Raw genomic sequence first — 21,600 nt, 5'->3', positions numbered from 1 at the left:
AAAAGTCCCTCCTTTGAGTCCTTTCACACTATAATCATACTATAATCGCACTAGAATTAATCTTAACACGCTTGAACCGTGCTGCTTCCGATGGAATTCATTGTTGATGGCAGGCAGTAGCCACAGTCCAGGTCGAGCCTCGTTCTTATTATAAATCTGAAGGAGATTGCGTCTTGGGCGACGATAAAGATTCGGGTTGTGCGACGGTCCATCGACTCCATCGACTCCATCAGGATCCCATCATGGATCAAAAAGTTCAACCCAGCTTCGCGCGGCATTTGCTCTCGTCACCGCCTACCCTGCTCGAGCTATTGGCGGCTTAGCCGATGGAGACGCCTGCAGATCTAAAACCCTGGTCTCTTTTCTATGGGAAGCTCAGTGTAGGGCGAAGTTATTCAGGAGCTAGTGAGTGGGCAACGGGTTACTCCGTCGACCTTCATTCCCAACGCTCGGGGTGGAAAATCACCTAGTCCCCTCACTTTTCAAGGCTCAAACTTCAGGCTGAATGTGTAGGCGAGATGGACAAAGCACATCCCTAGGTTCCCTCTCCACGCCATGTTGCAGATAGCTATCCCTACCGCAACCGGGTTTACCCACTTGAGCAGGTCGTCGTCGTCTCCCCTTCCTTCGCCTTTTCCCTCCCCCGGATTCAAGATGCATGGGTCACAAAGCTTGATCACTGCTGATCATTCGTTTCTTCGCCCTGTATTGGATTTCTCATGGGAGGAAAATCCCTTCGTGCGGTTCCAATATATACCTCATATGAGAGGTCTTTCAGGAACCCAGTAACTCAGCAAGATTCGATTTGCATCACGGATTCCCGACTGGTAACCTGTCTGTCCATCATCACTCTTCGGCTTGTTTTGTGGAACCAGCCAGGGAATCTGCAAGCATGCGGCAGCTCGTAAGGTAGCTAATTAAACAAACTGCTCGCCCACTCTCCCACCTCAGTGAAAAATAAATCGCTCATTGCGTTGTTGTCATTGTTTTCTGATCGGCCTCTGGTATGCGCGACGCGAAGACGGAGGTGTACAGCTTGGTTGTGGTGGCTGTCACCTTGAACCCCTACCCTGTATGCGGTGCTGCGTACAGCACTGTACGGAGTACACCTGACGATCTGCCTTGCAGCGCTGCACGGACAGGACCCCGTCATTCCATGGTTTCCCTACTGATCTTTCCTCGGGTGGCTCTCTCGTACCCTGTAAACTTCTGTGACAGAGAGGGATTTATTTCCTGGCTTGCGGACAAGTGACGGCAGGGGTTTCCTTTGCTTGTTTACGTGATGTGCTCTCTGTCGTGTTGTCTCGAGTTCAGTCTGTGTTTATACTTTAGGCAAATGGGAACAAACTCGCAGTGGTGTTCAGGGTGAATTTCTCGGACGGGGATGGTAGCTCGACCACAACCAAGCGGGGTGGCCGTTGCAGGGTATCTCTCAGTCAGTTGACTGTTGAGATGAATGGATTGTGCCATGATACTGACCTTCAGGGCTGTCAAGAACCATGGGATTAACTCTTCCGATCAAGGATTTGAGATGAACCACCCCAGAAAACCGCCTTATCGATAAGAGAGATAAGATACCGCCTGACAGGTCACGTGGGCTACTGATAAAGCGGCGAGCAAAGGGAGCGGTGACGCAAGAGTGATTGGACCACCACCAGCCCGTGATCGATGATGAATGATTCCATGCAACAGGAATCAGCCAACCCTGGAGCTGCTGCCATCGCTTCCCCTCTTTTCCTACAATTCCCTCCGTTTCATCATCCCTTGAATCAGGGACTCTGCGGTGGTATCGAACATCCATCTCCCCACCTCCCTCTTTCCCTCTCTACAAGCAAGTCGATCTACTCTTCGTGTTTGCTGAATTCATCGCAACCATGCCGCAAGGGGAGACCGAGCCCCTCCTCCCTCGCTATGAGGAGGACACGACCCTCCAGCGTCGCCTGCATCAGAAATTACACACCTACCAGATGATCCGGGCACTCTCGGATGGTTACCTGCCTTCTACGGAACAGGTGATCGTCAATCTCCGCACCCTGCTGGCTTCGGATGTGCTCTCCGCCCAGACTCACGATGTGGGCTCCGTGGGTCGTCAGATCATCCGCGATTGTCGCCTGTGGATTCAGGTCTTCATCGAATTCCTGAAGGAGAAGAACGAGGATGACAAGCTGCAGGAATTTCTCTGGCGTCTGGCGCGATCTCGCGCCTCGATTGACCCTAACAAGATCCAGCAGCAGGCCCGCCAGAGCAGGGCGCGAGCCGATACCAAAGCAGGTCAGTACACATCTCACTTTTTTTTCTTTTTCTACGCCATGGACGCTTTCCGTAGAGTCAAGATGGGAGCTAACTCTACGGCCGCAGCATACGACAGTCTACGTACCGTGGGAAGCCTCCTGCTGACCAACTCCGATTTCCGTCTCTTCGTGGATGATTTGACCACTGTTGGACGGCAGATCTTTTCCGACACGGCCTATTCCTTGTCCAGCACATCTCAGCAGATTGGCGAGCAGCTGAAACCGTCCGAGGAGGAGGCCAAAGCGGTGCAGGGTGCAGGTGCAGATGAAGGCCATACTCCCACGGGTGAGGACCTGCGACACGAAGCGACTGAGGTGGCTGAGATTGCCGGGAATGGCCTGGCTCGCACCGGCAAAGATGCGGTCAGTAGTGCAAAGGAGCACCTAGCCGGCCGTGAGAAAGAGGCTCTGCTATACCGACTGAAGCGGACCGTCCTCAAGCTCAAGGATCGTACGGACTACTCGGACTCGATCTCAACCCTGGGCCAGCTGGTTCGTCGGTATGCTCAAGCCTACGTGAACGCTGCGTCGGATGTAGTGACGGCGGCGGAAGAAGATGTCGACGTCAATGCAGACCTCAAGCAGGCGATGCAGCACTTTTGGATCTTGTTGCAATCGTTCGGTGATGCCGAAGAATGGAAGGCCCTGGAGAAGCGCTTTGAGACGGTGTTGCAGCATGCAAACTCCGACCCTGAGTTTGAGAAGTTCCTCTCGGAAACCGGCTCCGTCGTCCAGGAGATGCTGACTGATCCTAACTTCTTTGACAATGCGGAGGAGAAATTCGATGAGCTCAAGGAAAAGTCTAAGGAGGTCAAGACTGAATCGCGGTTCAGGCAGGACGTCGATGCTTTTCTGGTCCAGGCCAAGCGAGCTCTGCGGACGGTGCCCAGCGACAAAGCAGTGTCCAATCTAACCAATGCAACCCAGAAGCTGTACAAGGATATTTGGGAGGCCTATCATAGCCGCGAGAGCCAGCTGCCGGCAGACTTGCTCGAATGTTTCCTGCCCCTGGTTCTTCGTACGGTGCAATTCATTCCAATCCCTCGCCTGGAGATCTCCGCGCCCGAGGTTGACTTGCTGCTGGAGAGCTTGATCCTTGAGCCGGGCCATACGGTTAACTACTCGTCCTTTCTTCCCTATCGGATGCACATGACCACACGCAACGATATTGATATCGTGAAGAAGCACTCCAAACGGACCGCCACCGACATCAAAACCACATTCACGACGACCATCAACGGATTGAATATCAGCGCGTCTGAGTTCGGGTACTGGATCCGGACCCATTCTGGGCCCTTCCTGCGGTTCAACGATGAAGGTGTCGCCAGCTTCTTCCTGGACAGGCGCGGGGTTGACATCTCACTCGACATCGAAGTCGGCCGAGACAGGCTGGAACAGATCTTCACCCTGCGCGGGGTCCGCGTTCGGATCCACAAGCTCGACTACAAGGTGCATCGCAGCCGGTGGAAGTGGCTGCTCTGGCTGACCAAGCCCTTCCTCAAGCACCTTGTGCGTCGAGTGCTCGAGAAGAAAATCGCGGAGAAGATCGTGCAGGCGGCGTTTGCCCTGAACCGGGAGCTGGTGTTCGCCCGCGAACGGCTGCGGGCGGCCCGGATCGCCAACCCGCAGGATCTGGCCAGCTTCGTGCGGGCGGTGCTGGCTCGCTTGAAGGCGCTGCCGGAGACCGACGTTGAAGCGCGGATTGGACTGGAGCCGCCGGGTGAGGGTGTGTTCCGGGGAGTGTACGCCCCCGGCAGTCTGGTCAAGGTGTGGAACGAGCAGGCGCTACGGGCGGAGGAGGCTATCGAAGAGGGCGATGAGTATCGCACTCTGGCGGGAACCTGGAGAAACGAGATCTTCGACGTGCCCGTTCGTCGGGCTTAGGTTTTGGATGAGGTGCTGAGTAATGTTTTGCCTTGATGGGATAACTATGAGATTGTGCAAGGGGAGAATGCCATAATGTATAGCCACCGGTCCGTTAGGCGTTTTGGTTAGTTGGTAGCGATGAGTTTTGCATTTTGTACTTTGCGTTAACGAATTGTGAACTGCCTCCATTTATTCTAGTAATAATGGACATTGAACAGTATGCGCATGAGCAGTAGTTACGTCCACGTGACCCGGCCATCGGCCGAACAATTGGCCCGGGGGCGCGTTGCGGCCACCTAATCAGTAGAGAAGCAACTGATAACAGCACTGCAAAACAGCCAGTCTGGCAGGAAACTAACAACCCACTCCCTCTCCCTCTCCCCCCTGTGTCTCGCTGCTTGAGATCTTGACTGATCTTGAGGGACCCGTCAATTGCCCTCGTGGCATTTACTTTAGACCTTCTTTTGTCACTTTATTCCGTCCACGTTCGCACAAGTTGCGAGGTAAATCCCGACTGCTATACTTCGCAGTTTTGGCCGTGGGCTATCGCAAACCGCTTAGCAAACCAACAGACCACATACGTACCATACATACTCTCACACACCCACTTCCGGCTGTCAGAACAATCACGACCACCAGAAAGACACATGCGACACACCGTTCCTAACAAAGACTGAAACGACGAAGGAAGAAGCATCCACCATCAATCATGCTCCCCACAATGCGCACCCTCTTCGTCCTGGTGGCCCTCACCCTCTGTCTGGTGCAACTCGCCCTCGCAGCCGACGACTACTACAAGACTCTGGGGCTGGACAAATCCGCCTCGGAGAAGGACATCAAACGCGCCTACCGGACCTTAAGCAAGAAGTTCCATCCGGATAAGAACCCGTGAGTTTTGTGTACCTTCCCCTCCCTTGGAGCTGAGCTCTCCACCACCTCCACCTCCTCCACCACCACCACCACCACATGAACTAATCACTGTACACCCTCCCCGAGAAAAAGAGGCGACGACACCGCGCGCGAGAAATTCGTGCTCATCGCCGAAGCCTACGACATCCTATCGACGCCGACCACGCGCAAGATCTACGACCAATACGGGCACGACGGGATCGAGCAGCACCGACAAGGCGGGAGCGCCGGGGGCGGTCGGCGCGGGGGCAACGACCCCTTCGACCTGTTCTCGCGGTTCTTCGGGGGCGGGGGCCATTTCGGGCACGCGCCGGGCCACCGCCGGGGGCCGGACATGGAGCTGAAGGTCGGGTTGCCGCTGCGCGATTTCTACAACGGGCGGGAGGTGTCGTTCGGGGTGGAGAAGCAGCAGATCTGCGACGCATGCGAGGGGACCGGGTCGGCGGATCGCGAGGTGGTGACGTGCGACAAGTGCGCGGGCCGCGGGGTGGTGATCCAGAAGCATCAGCTGGCCCCCGGCATGTTTCAGCAGGTGCAGATGCATTGTGACAAGTGTGGGGGCCAGGGGAAGATGGTGAAGCGGCCGTGTCCCGTGTGTCAGGGCCAGCGGGTCGTGAGGAAGGAGGTGGAGACGTTTGCGACGATCGAGCCGGGGATGGGCAAGGGGACGCGGATTGTGTTTGAGAATGAGGCGGATGAGAGTCCGGATTGGATTGCGGGCGATTTGGTGCTGATTCTCGAGGAGCGCGAGCCCGAGCTGGTGGCGGAGGGCACCGATGGCACCTTCTTCCGCCGGAAGGGCAGGGATCTGTTCTGGAAGGAGGCGCTGTCGCTGCGCGAGGCCTGGATGGGCGAGTGGACCCGGAATATCACCCATTTGGATGGCCATGTTGTGCAGGTGGGCCGGACACGGGGCCAGGTCGTGCAGCCCCTGGCTGTGGAGACCGTCAAGAGCGAGGGCATGCCCTTCTACTCCGAGGGCCATCTGCATGAGTCCGACGACGAGGACGAGAGCCCCGGCGATTTGTATATTGAGTACACCGTCATCCTGCCGGATGAGATGGAGAGCGGCATGGAGAAGGACTTCTTTGCCCTGTGGGAGAAGTGGCGCAAGAAGAACGGCGTCGCGCTCGATCAGGACAGCGGTCGTCCCGTGTCTCAGCCTCGTGCTGTGAAGGATGAGTTATAATATATTTCGGTCCAAGATGATTTGTGCAAAGTTGCTCGCATGGATGAAGTTACCAACCACATGCTCTACTCTTCATTCGGGCGGTGCGCTAGATAGACAATCCAATAGAACATATCCCGAGACGCACAGTCCTTCGTACAATTAAGGTGCAAAATTGCAACTGCATGCTGCAAGGCTACGGGCATGCTATAGCTACGAGGCGAGCTTTCCTGTCCAGAGACTCGACACCTTCGAGTAAAAGATCACACGTCTGGCCCCGTCATCACCCCAAAAAGCGGATCAACCGGCGCAAATGGCGCAAACTCTCCGCTACTCCATAAATCCCCCGACAGCCCCTCCAGAGTCTCGAAATCTGGCATCCAGAACGGGCTGTCCTCCTCCAGGTCAATCCAGGGGGCGAGCTGCAACGCCATGCGCACGCCGTGGTCCTGGCTGGTCGGGTCAACGGAGACAGCGGGATTGGCAGCGGGCTGCTGCTGCTGCGCCGCCGCCGCCGCTGGCGTCCCTCCTTCCGTGGGTCGCGAGGTGCTGGGGTGATTGTCGCGGAACATGCCAGCGTTGATCCCGCCGCCGCCGATGTGCTGGGCCGTCATCAGCTCGGCCATGCCCACCTTCTTGGAGGCATCGGTGCCTTCAAGCTTCTCCATGGCCGCGTTGACGAGCAGCTCGAAGGCGTCCCGGTACTTCTTCACCCACTTGGCGCGCTCGCCCATGACGAAGAGCACGGTGGAGCAAGCCCGGATGTCGTTGCTGAGCTGCACGGACCAGACGTCGCTGGTGTGGGTCCAGAGGGCGTAGAGCAGAGTGATTCCGGCCATAAAGACGGTTTGCACCGCCAGGAAGGAGTGGCCGTATTCCAGGGTCTGGTGAAGTCGCTTGTGCGTCTGGCAGGTGTTTCCGGCGGCTCGCAGACAGATGTGGTAGTAGGGGTCTGTGAGGGGCAGGGAGGGCAGGAAAGGCTGGATCAACAGCCGTAGAGCCCGGTGGTAGTGTAGCATCGGGTAGTCGAGGTCGGATCCACTGAAACGGCGCGTCGCGGACTGCTTCCATTCCTCCAGTTCCAGATATAGACGGTCCATCTTGGAGCGCAGAGTGTGCAGCGGGCGATCGGCTCGGTAGATCTTATGTTGGATTCTCGAGTCAATCCGACGGAGTTTCATGAGGTAGATGGCAAATGTGAGGCTTGTGATTCTGTCCATCGGCGGGGATGCAGTCAGCACAGCCGGATCGTGCACATCGTCGTCGACATCGAGTGGTAAAGGCAGGTCGATGTGTCGGTCCGCAATGCTAAAGGGTCGGCCCAGTGACATCGACACCACACGCTCGAGGTAGTAGACTGTCCAAAACAGACGGCGTCGCATCTGCGCGGTGAACGGATCCAGGTTGTTTTCATTTGCCTTTCGGTGCAAACCCAGGTCGATGGCGGTCCGCATCGCAAGCCCGACCATGTACCACATGCCCTGACTGGACGCAGATCGAAGATGGTAAACCACCATCAAAGTCATGGCTTCGATGTTCTCCACCGACCGTGGCTCACACATTCTGGGGACAGTCTGTAGTGCAGTTGTATAGAATTGCTGCTAAGGAGGTTAGACTGATACATCAGACCCCAACAGGGCCAACTCACCTCGGGAAGAATTGTAGCCAGATTCTCACTCAGCTGTATAGTCGTTGCTCCAATTGCATATACGAGATACAATTTGAAGATCCCGAATCGCTCCGCCCTGGTAAGCTCTTCGCGCGGAGTCTTGGCCAACCGCCAGCGGTCTTCGTGCAAGCGCCATAGCTCAGTCCGATCAAGAAAGGGATACCGCACGTGTAGTCTCGTCAGATAGGCGCGCAGAATCCGCGACCCCAATTCATCGTTCGGAGGGTCCGTGGTCTTCGACAACAACTCCTCCATGCGCAACGGTCGCGCCCGCTCTTCTGAGCTCTTGTCTCCCGTAGACGGCTGCGGCGGAAGTCCTGTGATATTGTGACTAGGCAGCTGCCCGGCTCGTGTCCCGGGCGGGTTCCGCGAGGATGATAGAGCTTGGTTCCAGACGGTGGCTTGGACCATTTCTCCGAGGTCTGCGGCCAGAGACAGCCCGGAGCTGGATCCCACATACGCTGGGGCTTCCGACGAGTTGAGGGCGAGAAAGCCCACTATCTCCCCGACAGCATTCCGGTCAAGTTCGGTGGTCGACCCAGCCGGTGTCGGGGGATTCTGAGGAGAGAGGAGTGCCGCGACCGGATGAGCAACGTGGCTGCTGGCCCGGCTGTCCTTGGGTCTTGAATCTAACTGCGACTCCAGATAGTGTATCCGGCTCTCCAAAGCCCGCGTATATCTGTAAGTAGATCATCAGCATATACGCAGCGAAGCATGGCTATCCGGCTTATACTCATTCTGAGATCCGTTATCATTTCGCACGGAAGCCTTGTCGCAGTTTGCTCCGGCTTTGTGGCAGTTGGAGCATACGGGATAGTTATTGTCGCACTGTGTGGCATGGTCAACGTGACTCTTCTTGATAAGAGCTGACCAGTATCATACTGCAGTGACTGACTTTCTGCTTCCTCGTTTTGCAGCGAGTGCAAGCGGTCCTCCCCCGCTTCCGAGGATTATAATCCCGAGAGGGAGAAGACGCTCTTGTGTGGGGGGAGACTCCCTCAGTCTCCATACCACTCATTGTGTCATTGTTGCCACCACCACCACGACGATGTATGAGTATTCTTAGACTGGCGTCGTACAGTTGGTGTCGGAGGGACGGAGTGGTTGTCGGAGAAGTGGGGTGAATTGAGATGAATCGAGACAAAATGGCGTCGGCCCTCCGAAGTCTGCCAAGACGTCGCGTCGCGGTTCTTTCCGCCGCTAAGCATTCTTGCTCATTTCTATTCTATGTCTGTCTTTCATTCCATCTGTATTGTACGGATCTGATAATTAAATCTAAACCCTCTCAACTAAGCGCCACAACGCGATACCCTCTTTCGTCCCTTGGCCCCTATTGTTCTCGTTCCTTCTTTTCGACATCAACAGGATATGTGATAGAATGACCGTCCTCAACTGACTCAGGTGAGGGCGGAACCTGAGCCTCCACATCCTGACCAGCCACCCGTTGCTCTTCCTGCTCTTGGGCTTCCTCCTGTCTGCGCTTTTCCTCTTCTTGTCTCTTCTCCTCCTCTATCTCATGCGGATCCTTCGGCCGCTCCAAACCTCGGTCCCGAAGGAACAGGCACGCAAGAAGGCACGTTCCGATTAGTGGAACCTGCAAGATGAACACAGAGTGGGATGCCTTCACGTAAGCTGCCAAAATCTGCTCCCAATCGGAATCTGAGATACCGTTCCGGGACGGAAGCGTGTACGATGATTCCGCAACGTCCTTATACCCGGCTGGGAGGTTGGATCGTAGGGTGGCCTGGAGTAGGGCTGCGGAGACCGCCAAGCCACAGGCACCCCCGATACAACGGAAGAAGTTCCGGTCTGAAATCACAACGGCTCGTTGTGATTTAGTAGCATGGGCTTGGAAAGCGATCATGGTCGGCTGGAAGGTCCAGCCGACGCCAATGCCAGCAATGCCGACAATAACAGCAATAGCACCTGGGCTAGTATGCTGATCAAATAGTAGCATCAAACCAGCACCCCTGGGACCGGGTCAGAATGCACGGTCAAGTTGGCAAAGGAGGGAACAGACTAGTTACTTACAATGTCCACATGAAAAAGCCAGCCCAGATCACCTCTCCATAACGCTTCATGCGTGAGATGTACTGTCCGGAGGTGATCGAGGCAAGTGACTGGCAAGCTACCATGGGTGCAGTCAACGCAGCAGACACAATTGGAGACCATCCGCGAGCGTTTTGGTAATACAAAGGCAAGTAGTATAGGTAAGACTGATACACAGCACCAAGAAGGAAACTCTGCAAGAACAGAGCACAGAGCACCTTGTTCTTGAAGAACACCACTGCAGTCGTTAGTATCCAATATCTGTAGGATGGCTACTGGGACATACCGGGAAGCATAGGCAGCACCGCCACTTTCCATTCAATCACAATAAAGGCGAGGAGGGCGCAGCCTCCGATAGTGAGCATGCTGATAACCATAGGCGAGTCCCAGTTGAAATAGGACCCACCTCCAGAGATGGGGATCAATAAGAAAATGATGCCGATTGACGAGGCGAGAACGCCCCAGAAGTCAATCTTGCGGACATTTTTCCGGAAACTATCCTTCCGGGAATTGTTGGGGATGAGAATATATCCGACGATGATGCAACACGCCGCCAGTGGAGATAAGAGCCAAAAGAATCCTCGCCAGGTCGAGTCCATGACAAAAGCTGCAGCGACGAACGGGCCAATGACGTTCCCAAGACCCAAAGCTGCTCCCAGAATGCCCTGATACTTGCCTCGCTCCCTGAGGGTGACGATATCCGAGACGATGATCATGGTCAGCGACGTGACGCCGCCACCTGCAACGCCAGCCAACCCTCGAAAAACGTAGAACATGGGGGCATTTTGGGAAAGACCGCAAAGCAAGTCAGCGACACAGAGAAGTGCTAACGCACAGAGATAGACAATCTTTCGACCGAATATATCAGAAAGTCGACCGTATAGCACTGTGAACATGGTATTCGCGATTAAAGACGAAGTTCCTGCCCAGGAGATCGTATCCTGGGCATTGAGGTCGCGGGCTATCGTAGGAAGCGTAACGCTGATGCCATTTTGATCAACAAAAGTAATGAGCAGGGAGACTGCCAGGCCAGAGAAGACAACCAGCAGTTGCCCAATGGGGAGGATATTGGTCTGGTCGTGTAAAGCCTTCTCGGCCGCCTGTTGCCGATTCATCTTTTCTTCTTCTCTTAGAATAATAACGGTCTGGACAGCAAGATGGCCTCGGACATGATTTTTAGAAGAGCTCGAGAATGGTCCAGATGGGGCTGGAGATGGTCTCAATTGGCCCGATGAGCCAGGTTCGTGTCACGGATATCGAATGTCGTATCAAAGATTTAGAGCTTGTCCCCGTCGTGAGTGCAGTGCAGGTCAGATCCAGTGCATACACACAGTCCAACTGCTATATATGGGGAGATAGGTTGAGGCGGAGTTAGAATATTTTCATGCGACCCCTGCCTGTCTGGTTCATGGGCTAATTTAGTAAGAAATGCTGGAGGAGACGACCAAATCATCCTCCCTGCGAGTCTTTATCAGTCCAGCTCCGCAGGGCAGCGGACGGACCGCCGACGGTTCTGGGCGACTCGGACATAATGGCAATGGCCGTTTTGCTCATTGTCACAGCCATTATCGGTTATGAGCTGTTTCAAACCTAACCGAGCCAGGGAATCCGGACCGATTCCGCGCTGTGGTTGCCCAGTCAGTTAACATTTTTTTTTTAGTGGGAAAGTGGATCTGTGTGGCGGAAAGTTGGGTTGACCGGCGCTTCGGATGTCCGACAGGTATTGTCGGAGGCTTGCCGACCTATGCGGTAATTGAAAGTCCTGCCGGGCGAGATCTCATCGCAACTGACGGAGATTTCGAATATCGATCTCTTGGCTTTCGTGCCCAAACGTCTGTGCGGAGACTGGGCTTCTCATGAGACCTGTTCGCCATATATGTCTACAGTGCACAGCATTGCTCTGCTAGCTGCAACTGCTTTGTGTAAAGATCTCCACCCTGGTCTCTTCATTAAAGTCGACGTTGGCAACCAATCAGTTCGATTTTCAACCAGACCGGCGGATCAATTTAATCAAGGATCGAGTTGCGAGATCTGCTAGGGCTTGAGTCGCAGACCAACCCAGATGGGATTTTGTTAGAGGCTGGCGATTGACATGGGGTAGGCATGACATGCTGTCTCGCAAGACAGTCCCCTAGGTATATCCTTGTTGGGAAATCGGCCTCGATGCAGCGATTCAGAATGCAGCCTCTATCATCCCAACTCAATGCGGTGGAACTTACTTTATGGGTTCATCCCCTGTGGAACCTCATGGAATTGTTGAAGTGCGAAAAATACGCTCGATGTCAACTTTGGGTAACCGTGAGCAAGTGCTGACGCGTTTAGGGGCAAATCGATGTGCTGTGTAACATGCTTCATACAGGAATTTCCAGTCTCAAAGCGCGACTAACATTTGTTACAGCTTGGGGTGTCGCCTCCAACTTTACACGAACCTAAGAGTGTGTATGTGCAAGTGTAAGATCCAGGGTACCTGCCGTCCAAGATGGCTGTACGCCACGTGTACCTGTCGCGCTGGTTCCTTCGTAGCCCGTGGGTCCTCCAGCGCGGTTGTTACTGTCGTGTCCCTGAACCGACTGTGCCGAAGGACCCCCGCCGGTGGTAGTAGTACTTTGGTTGGGTCCGTGGTGCTGAGGAAGAAAGCTTCCGTCCATGACATTCCCGTGGTTGGGGAAAAAGCTCTGGTTCAATGCGCCACATGTGGTGCATGTAAATTCTATCTTAAAGTTTGTTAGGATTGCCTGCGGTGTTGTAGGATGGCCGTTACTCGAAGGCTGGGTCTGCATTTTGGGCTGTCCGAGCTCTGGAACAGACGGTTGGCCGGGGCTGGCTACACCATAGTCAGTTCGGTGATGAATGCCGTGGCTGATACTGGTTTGATCCTGAGATTGAGCCTCGGGTGGTTGGTGTAATTGGCGCAGGTGCGGCACTTGATGGGTAAGGTGGATTTGAAGGGGTGGTTGTACGGATTGACTGTGAAGATGGGACATCGAGAGTGAGTTGCGATGGGCTTCGCCCTGGTGCATGCTATCAATGAGAGCCGATGGGATGTTGTCCGAAATCCAGCGTTGGCTGGAAAGACTGCCAAATGCCGAGTTACTCGCCTGCGCCTCCATCTGAGATGGCGGGCTGTCTGGTTGATCTTCACCACTGGAGTCATGCGTATTGGTCTCTTCGCTCTGGTTCTGGACTTCTTTCTGTTGTAGGCGAATAAGAGCTCTTTGCGCTTGTCGCATGGATATGTCATATCCATGATACCGCTTGATAGCGTCGACAACATCTTGGGCCTTGACTTTATGGCTCATGTCAAAAAGCTTGGGGATCTCCGAAAGGAGGAACCGGACATGCGAAGCCTCCGAGCGAGCCGGTGTTCTCGATGTGGGGGTCGCATTGCGTCGACAGTTATGACTGTCTTGGAGACTGCTAATGTAGGTCGCGTTTTTGTTTGCACGACAGACGACTCGAAAGAAACAATTGTTTGAAGAGCGACAGCCTATTACCACGCTCTTCTTGTTGCTTCTTGTGACGCGGAGCTCCCAATGTTGCCTCACGGAGATGGTCCGTACCAGTGCCTTGAACTCTTCTAGCGAGCCGAACCGCTGGCCCACGTGGAGCCCCGAGTACATCTCCGCCATCACGATGGCGCGTGTACACGAAAGAGTGCAATGAGGATTATAGGTTATGATGTCTGATTGGGAGGGTCCATCAGCAAGACTTCGACTGCCTCAGGCTCTTAGCACAATAGTGTGTAATCTGGCGCTAGTTGATTCGGCATCATTCGCGCGTACTGCGGCAGTTTTCTCCCAGCTTTTTCTGTTTTCCTATCGGGGACCGGAGGTAAGTTTAGATTAAATAAATAGATAGATAGATAGATAGGTTTTATTTGGGAGACTATTAAGAAAGATCATGCACACAGGCAGCAGCCTGGGTAGAGAGATTATCAGAAGCCCTCGACGGGCCTGTAATCAAAAGCAAGTAGTAGAGTCAAAATCATGGGGAGTGTCAAAACAACCAGGGGGTTGGAAAGATAATACGGAGTACGGAGTACTAGGGAATTGTTTCAATTGCACTTACTCGGAGTAAAGTAACTTACTCCTGTCACTTGGCCCCAGAAGAGCCCAGAAGAGGTGGAGGTGACAACGCAATACCAGATCGGGGTTAGCTTGCTGATTTGGTCTTGGCATTGAGGTACCGTGGACCTTAAGTTATTGAGTACTCCGTACAATTCATCATAATTGAAGTACTGTACTGTACTGTACCTGTTTCATATGGGAGGTTCGACTAGCTTCAATTATAAGACCATCTCTCTTCCCCTGCTTGAATTGACAACTGTCTTGTTAGCATAGGCCGTGGCAATCGGTGGTTCACACACTCTCTCCAGCTATGCAAGCCTCTGTGTACGCACGCGATCTGACTACATTGTTTTCTCTAGTGCCCAACTAACATGCTTTGACTACCAGTAGTCAATCTATCTAGGTCGGATCAATACCAGAGCTGTACGCTTGAGGAACCACAGGCGCTGTGCCTTGACTGTCGCTATCAATATCATTCCGGGCGATCTGAGATTCATGATACTGCTCGTCCGAGCATGAATGGTACCGATGCCTGAGCGACTCCTAGGTCTCGGCAGAGCGTGCATGAAACTGTATTCACAGGCTTCACAAACGAGCGGCACAGTATTTTGGAGACCTCTATGGACAGCATACCGGAGACAGTGACTAGGCGAGGCACCTAACATGAGTTAGATTGCAGATATCCCGGGTAGCATGGTATTGTGCCCGAGCCTCAACTCAGTCCCTGTTCATCGGCGGGAATGCTCTTGCACAGCACCCGATAAAGGTCAGACGAGCATAAGCGTGCCTGCCAATCCTCCAACGTGCACGAGGAAAGTCATTTCTGGCCGTGATTACGTTGTGAGCCATAGATTCCGCTACCCTTCGAGTTCGAAACTAGGGTCTTCCTCGTGACCCGGCAAGACAACGGGCTGTACTTGCAAGAACCCGCTTGCAGTCCGAATAGATCATCCATCACAAAAGGCCGGTCACGAATCCCTCGATCTAAACGAGTAAAAGGATGTTAGGGTCACAGATGTATCACCCAGCCCGCTATATACCTGACAACCATTCCTGTGCTCGTGGGCAAACTGCAGAGTAGTTCAAGATAACTGTCACTGCCCTCCTGTAGCGCTTACAAGATCAAGCATTATTGCCCTGTATGGACAGTAGAATGTGGAACTTAGTCTCTGGACATGCAATTGCAAGTACTGTACGCTGGAATTGTGGTGATTTAAGCTCAATAAAGTGGAGCTTGGCGCCATGGCCATCCGTTCCGACAGCGTCCGAGCTGTCCTTCCAAGGCAAGGCAATTACATGAGTAGATAGTACTTTGTAGAAGCCTGTCGAGCATCACATCAGTTTTCGCCATTCTTCTTTGAGATGCGCTGCTGTATACAGAAGATGACCAGGTACGGACTTAACTCCCATGTCTGGCATACAGCTAACTCTTCCCACACTCTGAAAAGACTATGATGCTCCATCAGAGAGCACTTTGACAACAGCTCGGGAGTATTCAATGTGAGTTCAAGCTGTAATGCGAGCCAGCTAAAATGCTAGAGGGGGGTGAATTATAGTTAAGTGTATCCAGATCTATCCGAGGTTGCATGCGTAGCAGTAAAAACAGCGGAAAGCAGACAGGCCAGCTCGATGGAAGAGCAGAAAGTTGGTTTTCCGCCTAGCGCGCGGATCCCTGCCGACCGCTTCACTCACTCACTCACTCACTCACTCACTTTATGCCGCCGAATCGGCTTTTCCCCCGAAACCTCAGCGAACCGCTCAACAATACTGAGCTAAAATTCGCATTTCCTTTGCGGCTTTCCTACACAATGGCATCCTATGCATCTTATGGGCTACTCGATCAGCTAGAAGAAGGTAAATTCAGATCGATTTCCCTCCTCAATCCACCAAACTCTCAACCACCGACACTCCCCGCTAATTCATGCAGATGGACTCCACAAGTCGCGCCTTCTCAATGTCGAAGAAAAGCCCTTCAAGCGGATCTCGAAACGTCTCCTGAACAACGATTCGGTTCTCGTCGCGAACACCACACTTCCCCCGACTCCGCCGCCGGATGGAATGGACGACGATGCTGCGGCGGCGGATGCTGCGGCGGCGGCGGAGGCCGAGAAGCAAAAGCGGCAGGAGCACTGGAGCCATTTCCGCGAGGATGTCGCCTTGGATTTCGCCGCCTTTGAAATCAGCATCGCGCGCATCCAGTTCCTCCTCACGAGCAACGAGAAGGAACGCGAGCGGTACGCGACCGAGAAGCTGGGCATCCTGGATACCATGCAATCCGTCCGCGACAACACCTCCGAGCTGCGGGTTCAGCTCGAGGAGGCCCAACGGCTGCTGGCGCTGCGGAAAAGCTACGACGAATTGGCGGACAAGATCACGAGCAACCGGCTCCTGAAACCACGCGAGGACCAACAGGCCAACCTACAGAAGCTGCAGGCCGAGATCACCGATCTGGAGAAGGAAAGCAAGGAATACGCGCAGACGTGGGCGGAGCGCCGGGAGCAGTTCGGGCGCATCGTTGAGGAAGGCATGCAGCTGCGTCGCTTGATTCGCGACGAGAAGGAGGAAGTGGAGCGCAGGGAAGGAATGCAGGAAGGTGAGGATGGCGATGACGGCGACGTACCCTCCAAGGGTAAATCGAGCGGGGCCAATACGCCTCGTCACGACTCGGAGAGCCTGGCTTCATCGCATCAGAGCCCCGAGGAGCTCGGTCGTCTGTCAGCTGGGTTGCAAGTGGATAGATCAGCCACGACCGGTGCGGCGTCACCCTTGCGGCAAGTGACGGTTCCGGGCGACGAGGAGAAACGCTCGCCTGATCTGGACACCACGATGGAGGACGAGGGCGAGGTACAAGAAGAATTGGAAGAGGGAGAAGAGCAGGACGATCGGACAGATAGAATGGATACTACTTGATGATCGGAAGCTCTTATAAGCTAGCATTAAGCGCGGAGTTAACTGGCGGCGTTTGGATTCATGGCGGCTGTTATTTACAGCAATTCTGGTTTTTTTTTCCCATGTTTTACTTTTACAATAATTGCATAGACAGAACTAGTGAACGTGGATTTACGAGATCTCTCGCTCTGCTGTTCTGGCTTGGGAGATAGCCTCCTTGGCAGCATTGATCTGCTCGACATTGCTCTCGGCGCCCTTCTTGCCCTCCTCGATCTGCAAAAAGCTAGTTAGTCTTGTAGAATCAATCGAAACATGAGAGAGCAGCGTACCAGCAACTGATCAAGCTTAGCGATCGCATCCACAATCTTCTGCTTCAGGGTCGGAAGGACCTTCCTAGTCTCCTCGAGGGCAAGGCGCTGTCGTACGAGGACTGTCAGTGGCAGCACTGGCGTAGGGATTTGTTGGCGGTACAGACCTCCTGCTTCAGAGTCCACTCCTTGTTCTCATCGTCCCCACCCTCGCCGGATTCGAGTTTCTTGATTCTCTCCGTTTGCTGCTGTAGCTCGCGGTGATAGGACGCTTCTTCCTTGATCAAGCGCTGGACAGATGCCGTAGCAATCTCTAGTTGAGAGCGGGGTGCCATTGCGACCAGAGATCTATGTAGATATTAGAGATGAGTATTGTCACACTACTGATGCTAGCATGTTGCAGAGGCCATGACCCTTTTCAGCGTGTTCACTGAAGCTCGGGGAGATGGCGAGCAGTGCACTAGAGAACTCGATGCATTTGTAAAGTGGAGAGCTCTGAACAAGCTCAAGTTTTGGAATGCTCTCAGAACACCTTTGGAACGAATGACAAAGGCATTGATCGACTGACCTGTACTGTACAAAAGTCTTTTCAAAAAGTTGAGATCACAGATTGGAGTCGGAAGAGTGTTCTTTTGTTGCGTTGGGTAAATTGCTTTGTTCTGCCCCTCCACTGGGTATGATGCTATCGAACGACAATTTGCATTGTTTGCATTGGATGATTAGTATCAGCACGTGAAGGAGGGGAGTCGAGGAAGTGCCAGCAGCACACCGCCCATGCCATCATCGCCGGCGGTGTCTTCCGGCAGTACGTCAGGCTTATTCACCAGACTGGGCCAATGAGCTCATTGTCCACGGTGTATGATCTCCTCCAGGCTCGTACCAAGGTACTACCTAGGTAGTAGCCATCCGCCTTCGGGCTCGACAAAAGGCGCATACAAAGAACTTCAATGGGTCAGGGCTGCTCTCGCGATGGCGGTTTAGGCTTTTAAGACTTCTTCTATATATGTCTTCTACGTTCGACTTTCACATTCTGGTCATATGTGATAGATATCTCATGCCCAGAACTTGGTTATTATATGATTTTGCCCCCGATTAAAAGAAAATGCCGCCGCCCTCATTACTCCAGCTTTGCACGGCAACTGCGATCAGGAACGTCAAATGTGGGTCGCGCTTGAGTCAACTTCGAGATATCTGATCGCTGATACTGGTGCTACCTAGATCTAAATGATATCGGAAACATCCCTTATGCCCTTGCTCGTCCGTTCCTCCTCAAGGTGGAGAGTCCGGAGAAACTGGTGAGTCGCGCGATCGCCGCTGGGCCATAGGAAGAAGGCTCTAGACTAACCGATCGCCCATGATCTTACAGAGAGCATTGGAAATCCAGTCGCCTCATCTCATGCGCGATGACGAAGAAATATGGCGTGAATTCATCGAGCGGGACATCCCAGAATCGCACAGGGACGCTGTGCCCGAGAAGTCAGATTGCTGGTATGACGTATATCGCGAGCTTCAGGAAGAAGTACAACGGGCAGTTGATGAGGATGCAGAGAAACTCAAGATGGCGCTGGATGGGATCAGCTCCGAGAGAGCCAAGCACAGTGCCAAATTCATTACGGACCGGCGCCTCCCCGGTCAGAGGCCTACTGCGAAGCAGCGCTACGCTTCCTACGATCGGAAGATGGGCGGCATCAAACCAGTATTCACTCCCGCGAGGACTGGACTGGGCTCCTCAGATCCGTTAGGAACGCCTGCCTGGCAATTCGAACGACCCTCCGTACCACGGGAGACAAAGAAGAAGAACAGCATTTTCACCGCCACGAAGCGCAATAGTGTGCTGGCCATCCCAACAAAGCAGCTCAACAACAGAGCTTCGCAGGTCAGACAGGCTCCACGGTCCTTGATTGAGGAACATCGGCGTCCTGCCGAGCCTCCCGTCCCCCGCCGACGAGATAATATGGCTCTAGCTATGAGGGCACCCGGACGGTCCCGGATGCAGAGTGCTGCGGTTTCTGCAGGCCAGAATAACCTAGCAGTCAACTCCACCCTCCGGGATAGGGAAGCTCGACTCCGGGCAATAGCCTCCGGACGACCAGCAAGCACTCTGGGGATTTCGCCTGCTTCAGAAACCACGGCGCGGACTGCACGCCCAGGAGTGGCGGCATCACCCTCTACGGTTTGTTTCCCTCTCTTTTCAATCCTGACTGATATTCTCTGTGCTAGGATCTTGACTGACTAGGCCACAGACAGATGCAGGTGACTCGACCGCGCCTGGAGCCCGTCCTCCTATGGTTCGGAAAAGACCTGCGCCCGCTAATCCTTTCCTCCAACCCAAGAAGAAAAGATTGAACTGACATATAAGTTGGTATATGATATTCGAATGATGATTTCTTCTTTGAGCCATATATAGACCGCTCTTAGACCTGGACCGTGCTGTCCTTTTCAATAATGGCTGGCATCCCGCATCCTTTTGACCGTCATTCTATTTGCCACTATTCTATTCCCATGATTTGCGTTTCTTTACCTTCCTCTTTTTTTTGGCCACCAGAGCGCACTTGGACATGGTTGGCTTCAGATTCATCACAATGACCTTTTTCCATCTGCTGGTGGTGGTCATATCTAGAACGGGTTTTAGGGCGAACGGGCTTGAACTTATTCTCCGCACGAGGTCTATGAATTTAATATACTTTCTGCTACACTAAAGCCTGACCCACGTATACATATACTTCTTTTTTCCCAGTCTTCTTTCCCAGCCAGGATACAACAGCAAACCTCGTCGACCACAGCCGCCATTCCCATACGGCCAAACCCCGCCCTTTCTCCAACCCATTGAAATCCGCGCCCGCACACCGCATACAAGCTGATGAGCGATTTATTGTTGTATTGCTGCTAAACCACATTTCAACATCGCGCTAGGGTCCAAGGACGAAAGCGACATATACGCGACTCAACTCTATACGCCTGTGATGGAGCAAAGAAAAACCGGCCATGATGATGTTTCCATTCCAGGAAACCAGTTCCTGAAGCGTAGCAACGGGGTAGATGGGCATGATTATGGGTATGAGTCTGAGTATGAGTATTATGGTAACGACAAAACTGTCGAGGGAGGGAACCGATTTATTAATTTCCCATGCACAACACAGCTACCAACCGGCATCTCTCTTTCCCTCCTTTCCTCTTAAGTCCCTGTCGCTTTTAAAAACCACCACGAAGCGCGAGGACCAGGTGTAGTGTGGCGCCACCTTCGAGGTTGTATTCTGCGGCGGTCTTGTCGTCGGCCCTGTTTTTTCGAAGCACGGGTGAGTTTTCTCTTTTTCCTCCGGGCTTGGAAAACATTCGGTTGAGGTAAAGGTTTGGGGGTGGGGAAAGGGCAGGCGTACATCTGCTTGCCACCGAAGATCAGTCGCTGCTGGACCGGGGGGATGCCCTCTTTCTCTTCGACGCGTTCTTTTATGCGGGAGACCTGCGGTGTGTTTGGAGATTGGTTAGCTGATGTTGTTGCTGTGGTGAGAGCTTCGAGAGAAATTCTTGTCGTGGGGTTGAGGGGCAGCCTGGGCTGATGGTTTGCTGCCTGCCTCGTTCGTCTTCTCCGTTACACGGCGACGCACGGAATCACAGACACGCCGAGGAGGGGAGGGGAGGCGGAGCAGAAGGTAAGCGACGTAAGGGAAGGAGGTAGGTAGGTAAGTACCTTGTAGTCGGGCTCGATATCGAGTTCAATCTCCTTGCCGGTGAGGGTACGGACTCTATATTGCAGTGGAAATGAGATGGTTAGCTGGTTTGGTTCATGGCCGATGCCCCGACGACTTGGTGTTTTCCCCTCTGCGTCATGGGCTTGGGGGGTGGAGATGTCGGGGCCGGGCTGGACGGCGCGCCGCAGGCTCACTCACTTGATCAACATTTTGAGAAGGTGGGTCGGTCTATATGGTGAAGGATCGGGTAGTAATTGAGGGTAGTTGCGATCGCGCAGCGCAAGAAGGCTTATGTCCGGGTATGCGAGATGAGTTGGGGTAGTGAGCAGTAATTAACATGGAGGAGGGTTGTTTCCGTGACGGAAAGCCGCGGCGGGGTCGCTTTCTAGTGGGGCATCGGACTTGGGAGGAGGCCCGGCGAGAGCAACAATAGTACTGGTATTCAATTGAATACCCACAAGACCCAGGAGCTGTACAGGGATCCTGCTCTTAGTAGTGTCGAGTTGACACTCCACTCAATACGAGTAGTATATAAGAGCCATTCTGCTTGATGGATACTGGAATGACTATAACGGAGAGAGGATAGCTCGAGCATCTTATCGACAACCTTTGCCGGCCTTATGCTTGGGTTTATGGACGGTTATATATAGCAACTAGCGGCACTGAGTGGCACCTAACTTAGTGATCCCTGTAGC

At 53.6% G+C, this 21,600-nt stretch overlaps 8 protein-coding genes across 8 annotated transcripts; 5 read left to right on the top strand and 3 right to left on the bottom strand.

Moving 5' to 3' along the window:
- The first annotated feature begins 897 nt into the window (after window positions 1–897).
- On the top strand, window positions 898–1,342 carry BO72DRAFT_175395 (uncharacterized protein). Its single transcript, XM_040939422.1, has one exon. The coding sequence runs from the start codon at window positions 1,007–1,009 to the stop codon at window positions 1,250–1,252; it is 246 nt and encodes an 81-aa protein (XP_040805645.1). The 5' UTR covers window positions 898–1,006; the 3' UTR covers window positions 1,253–1,342.
- A 466-nt stretch (window positions 1,343–1,808) lies between these two features.
- On the top strand, window positions 1,809–4,175 carry BO72DRAFT_420287 (uncharacterized protein; the record flags this gene model as incomplete). The annotated part of the gene is made up of 2 exons (XM_040942707.1): window positions 1,809–2,271; window positions 2,359–4,175. Exons 1-2 carry the CDS (start codon window positions 1,875–1,877, stop codon window positions 4,173–4,175), a joined length of 2,214 nt encoding a protein of 737 aa, XP_040805644.1. The 5' UTR covers window positions 1,809–1,874.
- A 325-nt stretch (window positions 4,176–4,500) lies between these two features.
- BO72DRAFT_444175 (putative DnaJ domain protein) lies at window positions 4,501–6,374 on the top strand. Its single transcript, XM_040943746.1, has 2 exons — window positions 4,501–5,045; window positions 5,160–6,374. The coding sequence occupies exons 1-2, from the start codon at window positions 4,879–4,881 to the stop codon at window positions 6,253–6,255; spliced, it is 1,263 nt and encodes a 420-aa protein (XP_040805643.1). The 5' UTR covers window positions 4,501–4,878; the 3' UTR covers window positions 6,256–6,374.
- Window positions 6,375–6,497: 123 nt separating this feature from the next.
- On the bottom strand, window positions 6,498–10,668 carry BO72DRAFT_465066 (MFS transporter; the record flags this gene model as incomplete). The annotated part of the gene is made up of 6 exons (XM_040946679.1): window positions 6,498–7,832; window positions 7,883–8,582; window positions 8,666–8,753; window positions 9,287–9,873; window positions 9,935–10,190; window positions 10,239–10,668. The coding sequence occupies 6 exons, from the start codon at window positions 10,666–10,668 to the stop codon at window positions 6,498–6,500; spliced, it is 3,396 nt and encodes a 1,131-aa protein (XP_040805642.1).
- A 5,089-nt stretch (window positions 10,669–15,757) lies between these two features.
- On the top strand, window positions 15,758–17,060 carry BO72DRAFT_420272 (uncharacterized protein). Its single transcript, XM_040942706.1, has 2 exons — window positions 15,758–15,873; window positions 15,947–17,060. Exons 1-2 carry the CDS (start codon window positions 15,828–15,830, stop codon window positions 16,927–16,929), a joined length of 1,029 nt encoding a protein of 342 aa, XP_040805641.1. The 5' UTR covers window positions 15,758–15,827; the 3' UTR covers window positions 16,930–17,060.
- On the bottom strand, window positions 17,005–17,915 carry BO72DRAFT_444168 (putative tubulin-specific chaperone Rbl2). Its single transcript, XM_040943745.1, has 4 exons — window positions 17,785–17,915; window positions 17,384–17,564; window positions 17,238–17,324; window positions 17,005–17,181 (listed from the first exon to the last, which is right to left on the bottom strand). Exons 2-4 carry the CDS (start codon window positions 17,549–17,551, stop codon window positions 17,080–17,082), a joined length of 357 nt encoding a protein of 118 aa, XP_040805640.1. The 5' UTR covers window positions 17,552–17,564; window positions 17,785–17,915; the 3' UTR covers window positions 17,005–17,079.
- A 180-nt stretch (window positions 17,916–18,095) lies between these two features.
- Window positions 18,096–19,933, top strand: BO72DRAFT_420266 (elongin A domain-containing protein). Its single transcript, XM_040942705.1, has 4 exons — window positions 18,096–18,376; window positions 18,435–18,511; window positions 18,583–19,389; window positions 19,460–19,933. Exons 1-4 carry the CDS (start codon window positions 18,319–18,321, stop codon window positions 19,565–19,567), a joined length of 1,050 nt encoding a protein of 349 aa, XP_040805639.1. The 5' UTR covers window positions 18,096–18,318; the 3' UTR covers window positions 19,568–19,933.
- A 468-nt stretch (window positions 19,934–20,401) lies between these two features.
- Window positions 20,402–21,230, bottom strand: BO72DRAFT_175145 (NEDD8 family protein RUB1). The gene is made up of 4 exons (XM_040939421.1): window positions 21,104–21,230; window positions 20,905–20,959; window positions 20,594–20,676; window positions 20,402–20,493 (listed from the first exon to the last, which is right to left on the bottom strand). Exons 1-4 carry the CDS (start codon window positions 21,112–21,114, stop codon window positions 20,409–20,411), a joined length of 234 nt encoding a protein of 77 aa, XP_040805638.1. The 5' UTR covers window positions 21,115–21,230; the 3' UTR covers window positions 20,402–20,408.
- Between the last annotated feature and the right edge of the window lie 370 nt (window positions 21,231–21,600).

This window comes from Aspergillus fijiensis, assembly GCF_003184825.1.
Source record: "Aspergillus fijiensis CBS 313.89 unplaced genomic scaffold BO72scaffold_4, whole genome shotgun sequence".
Classification (NCBI taxonomy): domain Eukaryota; kingdom Fungi; phylum Ascomycota; class Eurotiomycetes; order Eurotiales; family Aspergillaceae; genus Aspergillus; species Aspergillus fijiensis.
This window is presented reverse-complemented; position numbering and strand designations above follow the sequence as displayed.

Bases quoted from the DNA above. Each gene is read 5' to 3' on its own strand.
- BO72DRAFT_175395 (XM_040939422.1), top strand. From the start codon at position 1,007: ATGCGCGACGCGAAGACGGAGGTGTACAGCTTGGTTGTGGTGGCTGTC.
- BO72DRAFT_444175 (XM_040943746.1), top strand. From the start codon at position 4,879: ATGCGCACCCTCTTCGTCCTGGTGGCCCTCACCCTCTGTCTGGTGCAA. The intron at 5,046-5,159 runs GTGAGTTTTGTG...CCCGAGAAAAAG, and splicing joins TTCCATCCGGATAAGAACCC to AGGCGACGACACCGCGCGCG.
- BO72DRAFT_420272 (XM_040942706.1), top strand. From the start codon at position 15,828: ATGGCATCCTATGCATCTTATGGGCTACTCGATCAGCTAGAAGAAG. The intron at 15,874-15,946 runs GTAAATTCAGAT...TAATTCATGCAG, and splicing joins ACTCGATCAGCTAGAAGAAG to ATGGACTCCACAAGTCGCGC.
- BO72DRAFT_444168 (XM_040943745.1), bottom strand. From the start codon at position 17,551: ATGGCACCCCGCTCTCAACTAGAGATTGCTACGGCATCTGTCCAGCGC. The intron at 17,325-17,383 runs GTCTGTACCGCC...CTCGTACGACAG, and splicing joins AGTGGACTCTGAAGCAGGAG to CGCCTTGCCCTCGAGGAGAC. The intron at 17,182-17,237 runs GTACGCTGCTCT...AGCTTTTTGCAG, and splicing joins CTAAGCTTGATCAGTTGCTG to ATCGAGGAGGGCAAGAAGGG.
- BO72DRAFT_420266 (XM_040942705.1), top strand. From the start codon at position 18,319: ATGCCGCCGCCCTCATTACTCCAGCTTTGCACGGCAACTGCGATCAGG. The intron at 18,377-18,434 runs GTGGGTCGCGCT...GGTGCTACCTAG, and splicing joins TGCGATCAGGAACGTCAAAT to ATCTAAATGATATCGGAAAC. The intron at 18,512-18,582 runs GTGAGTCGCGCG...ATGATCTTACAG, and splicing joins TGGAGAGTCCGGAGAAACTG to AGAGCATTGGAAATCCAGTC.
- BO72DRAFT_175145 (XM_040939421.1), bottom strand. The intron at 20,677-20,904 runs GTACTTACCTAC...AACACACCGCAG, and splicing joins ATATCGAGCCCGACTACAAG to GTCTCCCGCATAAAAGAACG. The intron at 20,494-20,593 runs GTACGCCTGCCC...TCGAAAAAACAG, and splicing joins ATCTTCGGTGGCAAGCAGAT to GGCCGACGACAAGACCGCCG.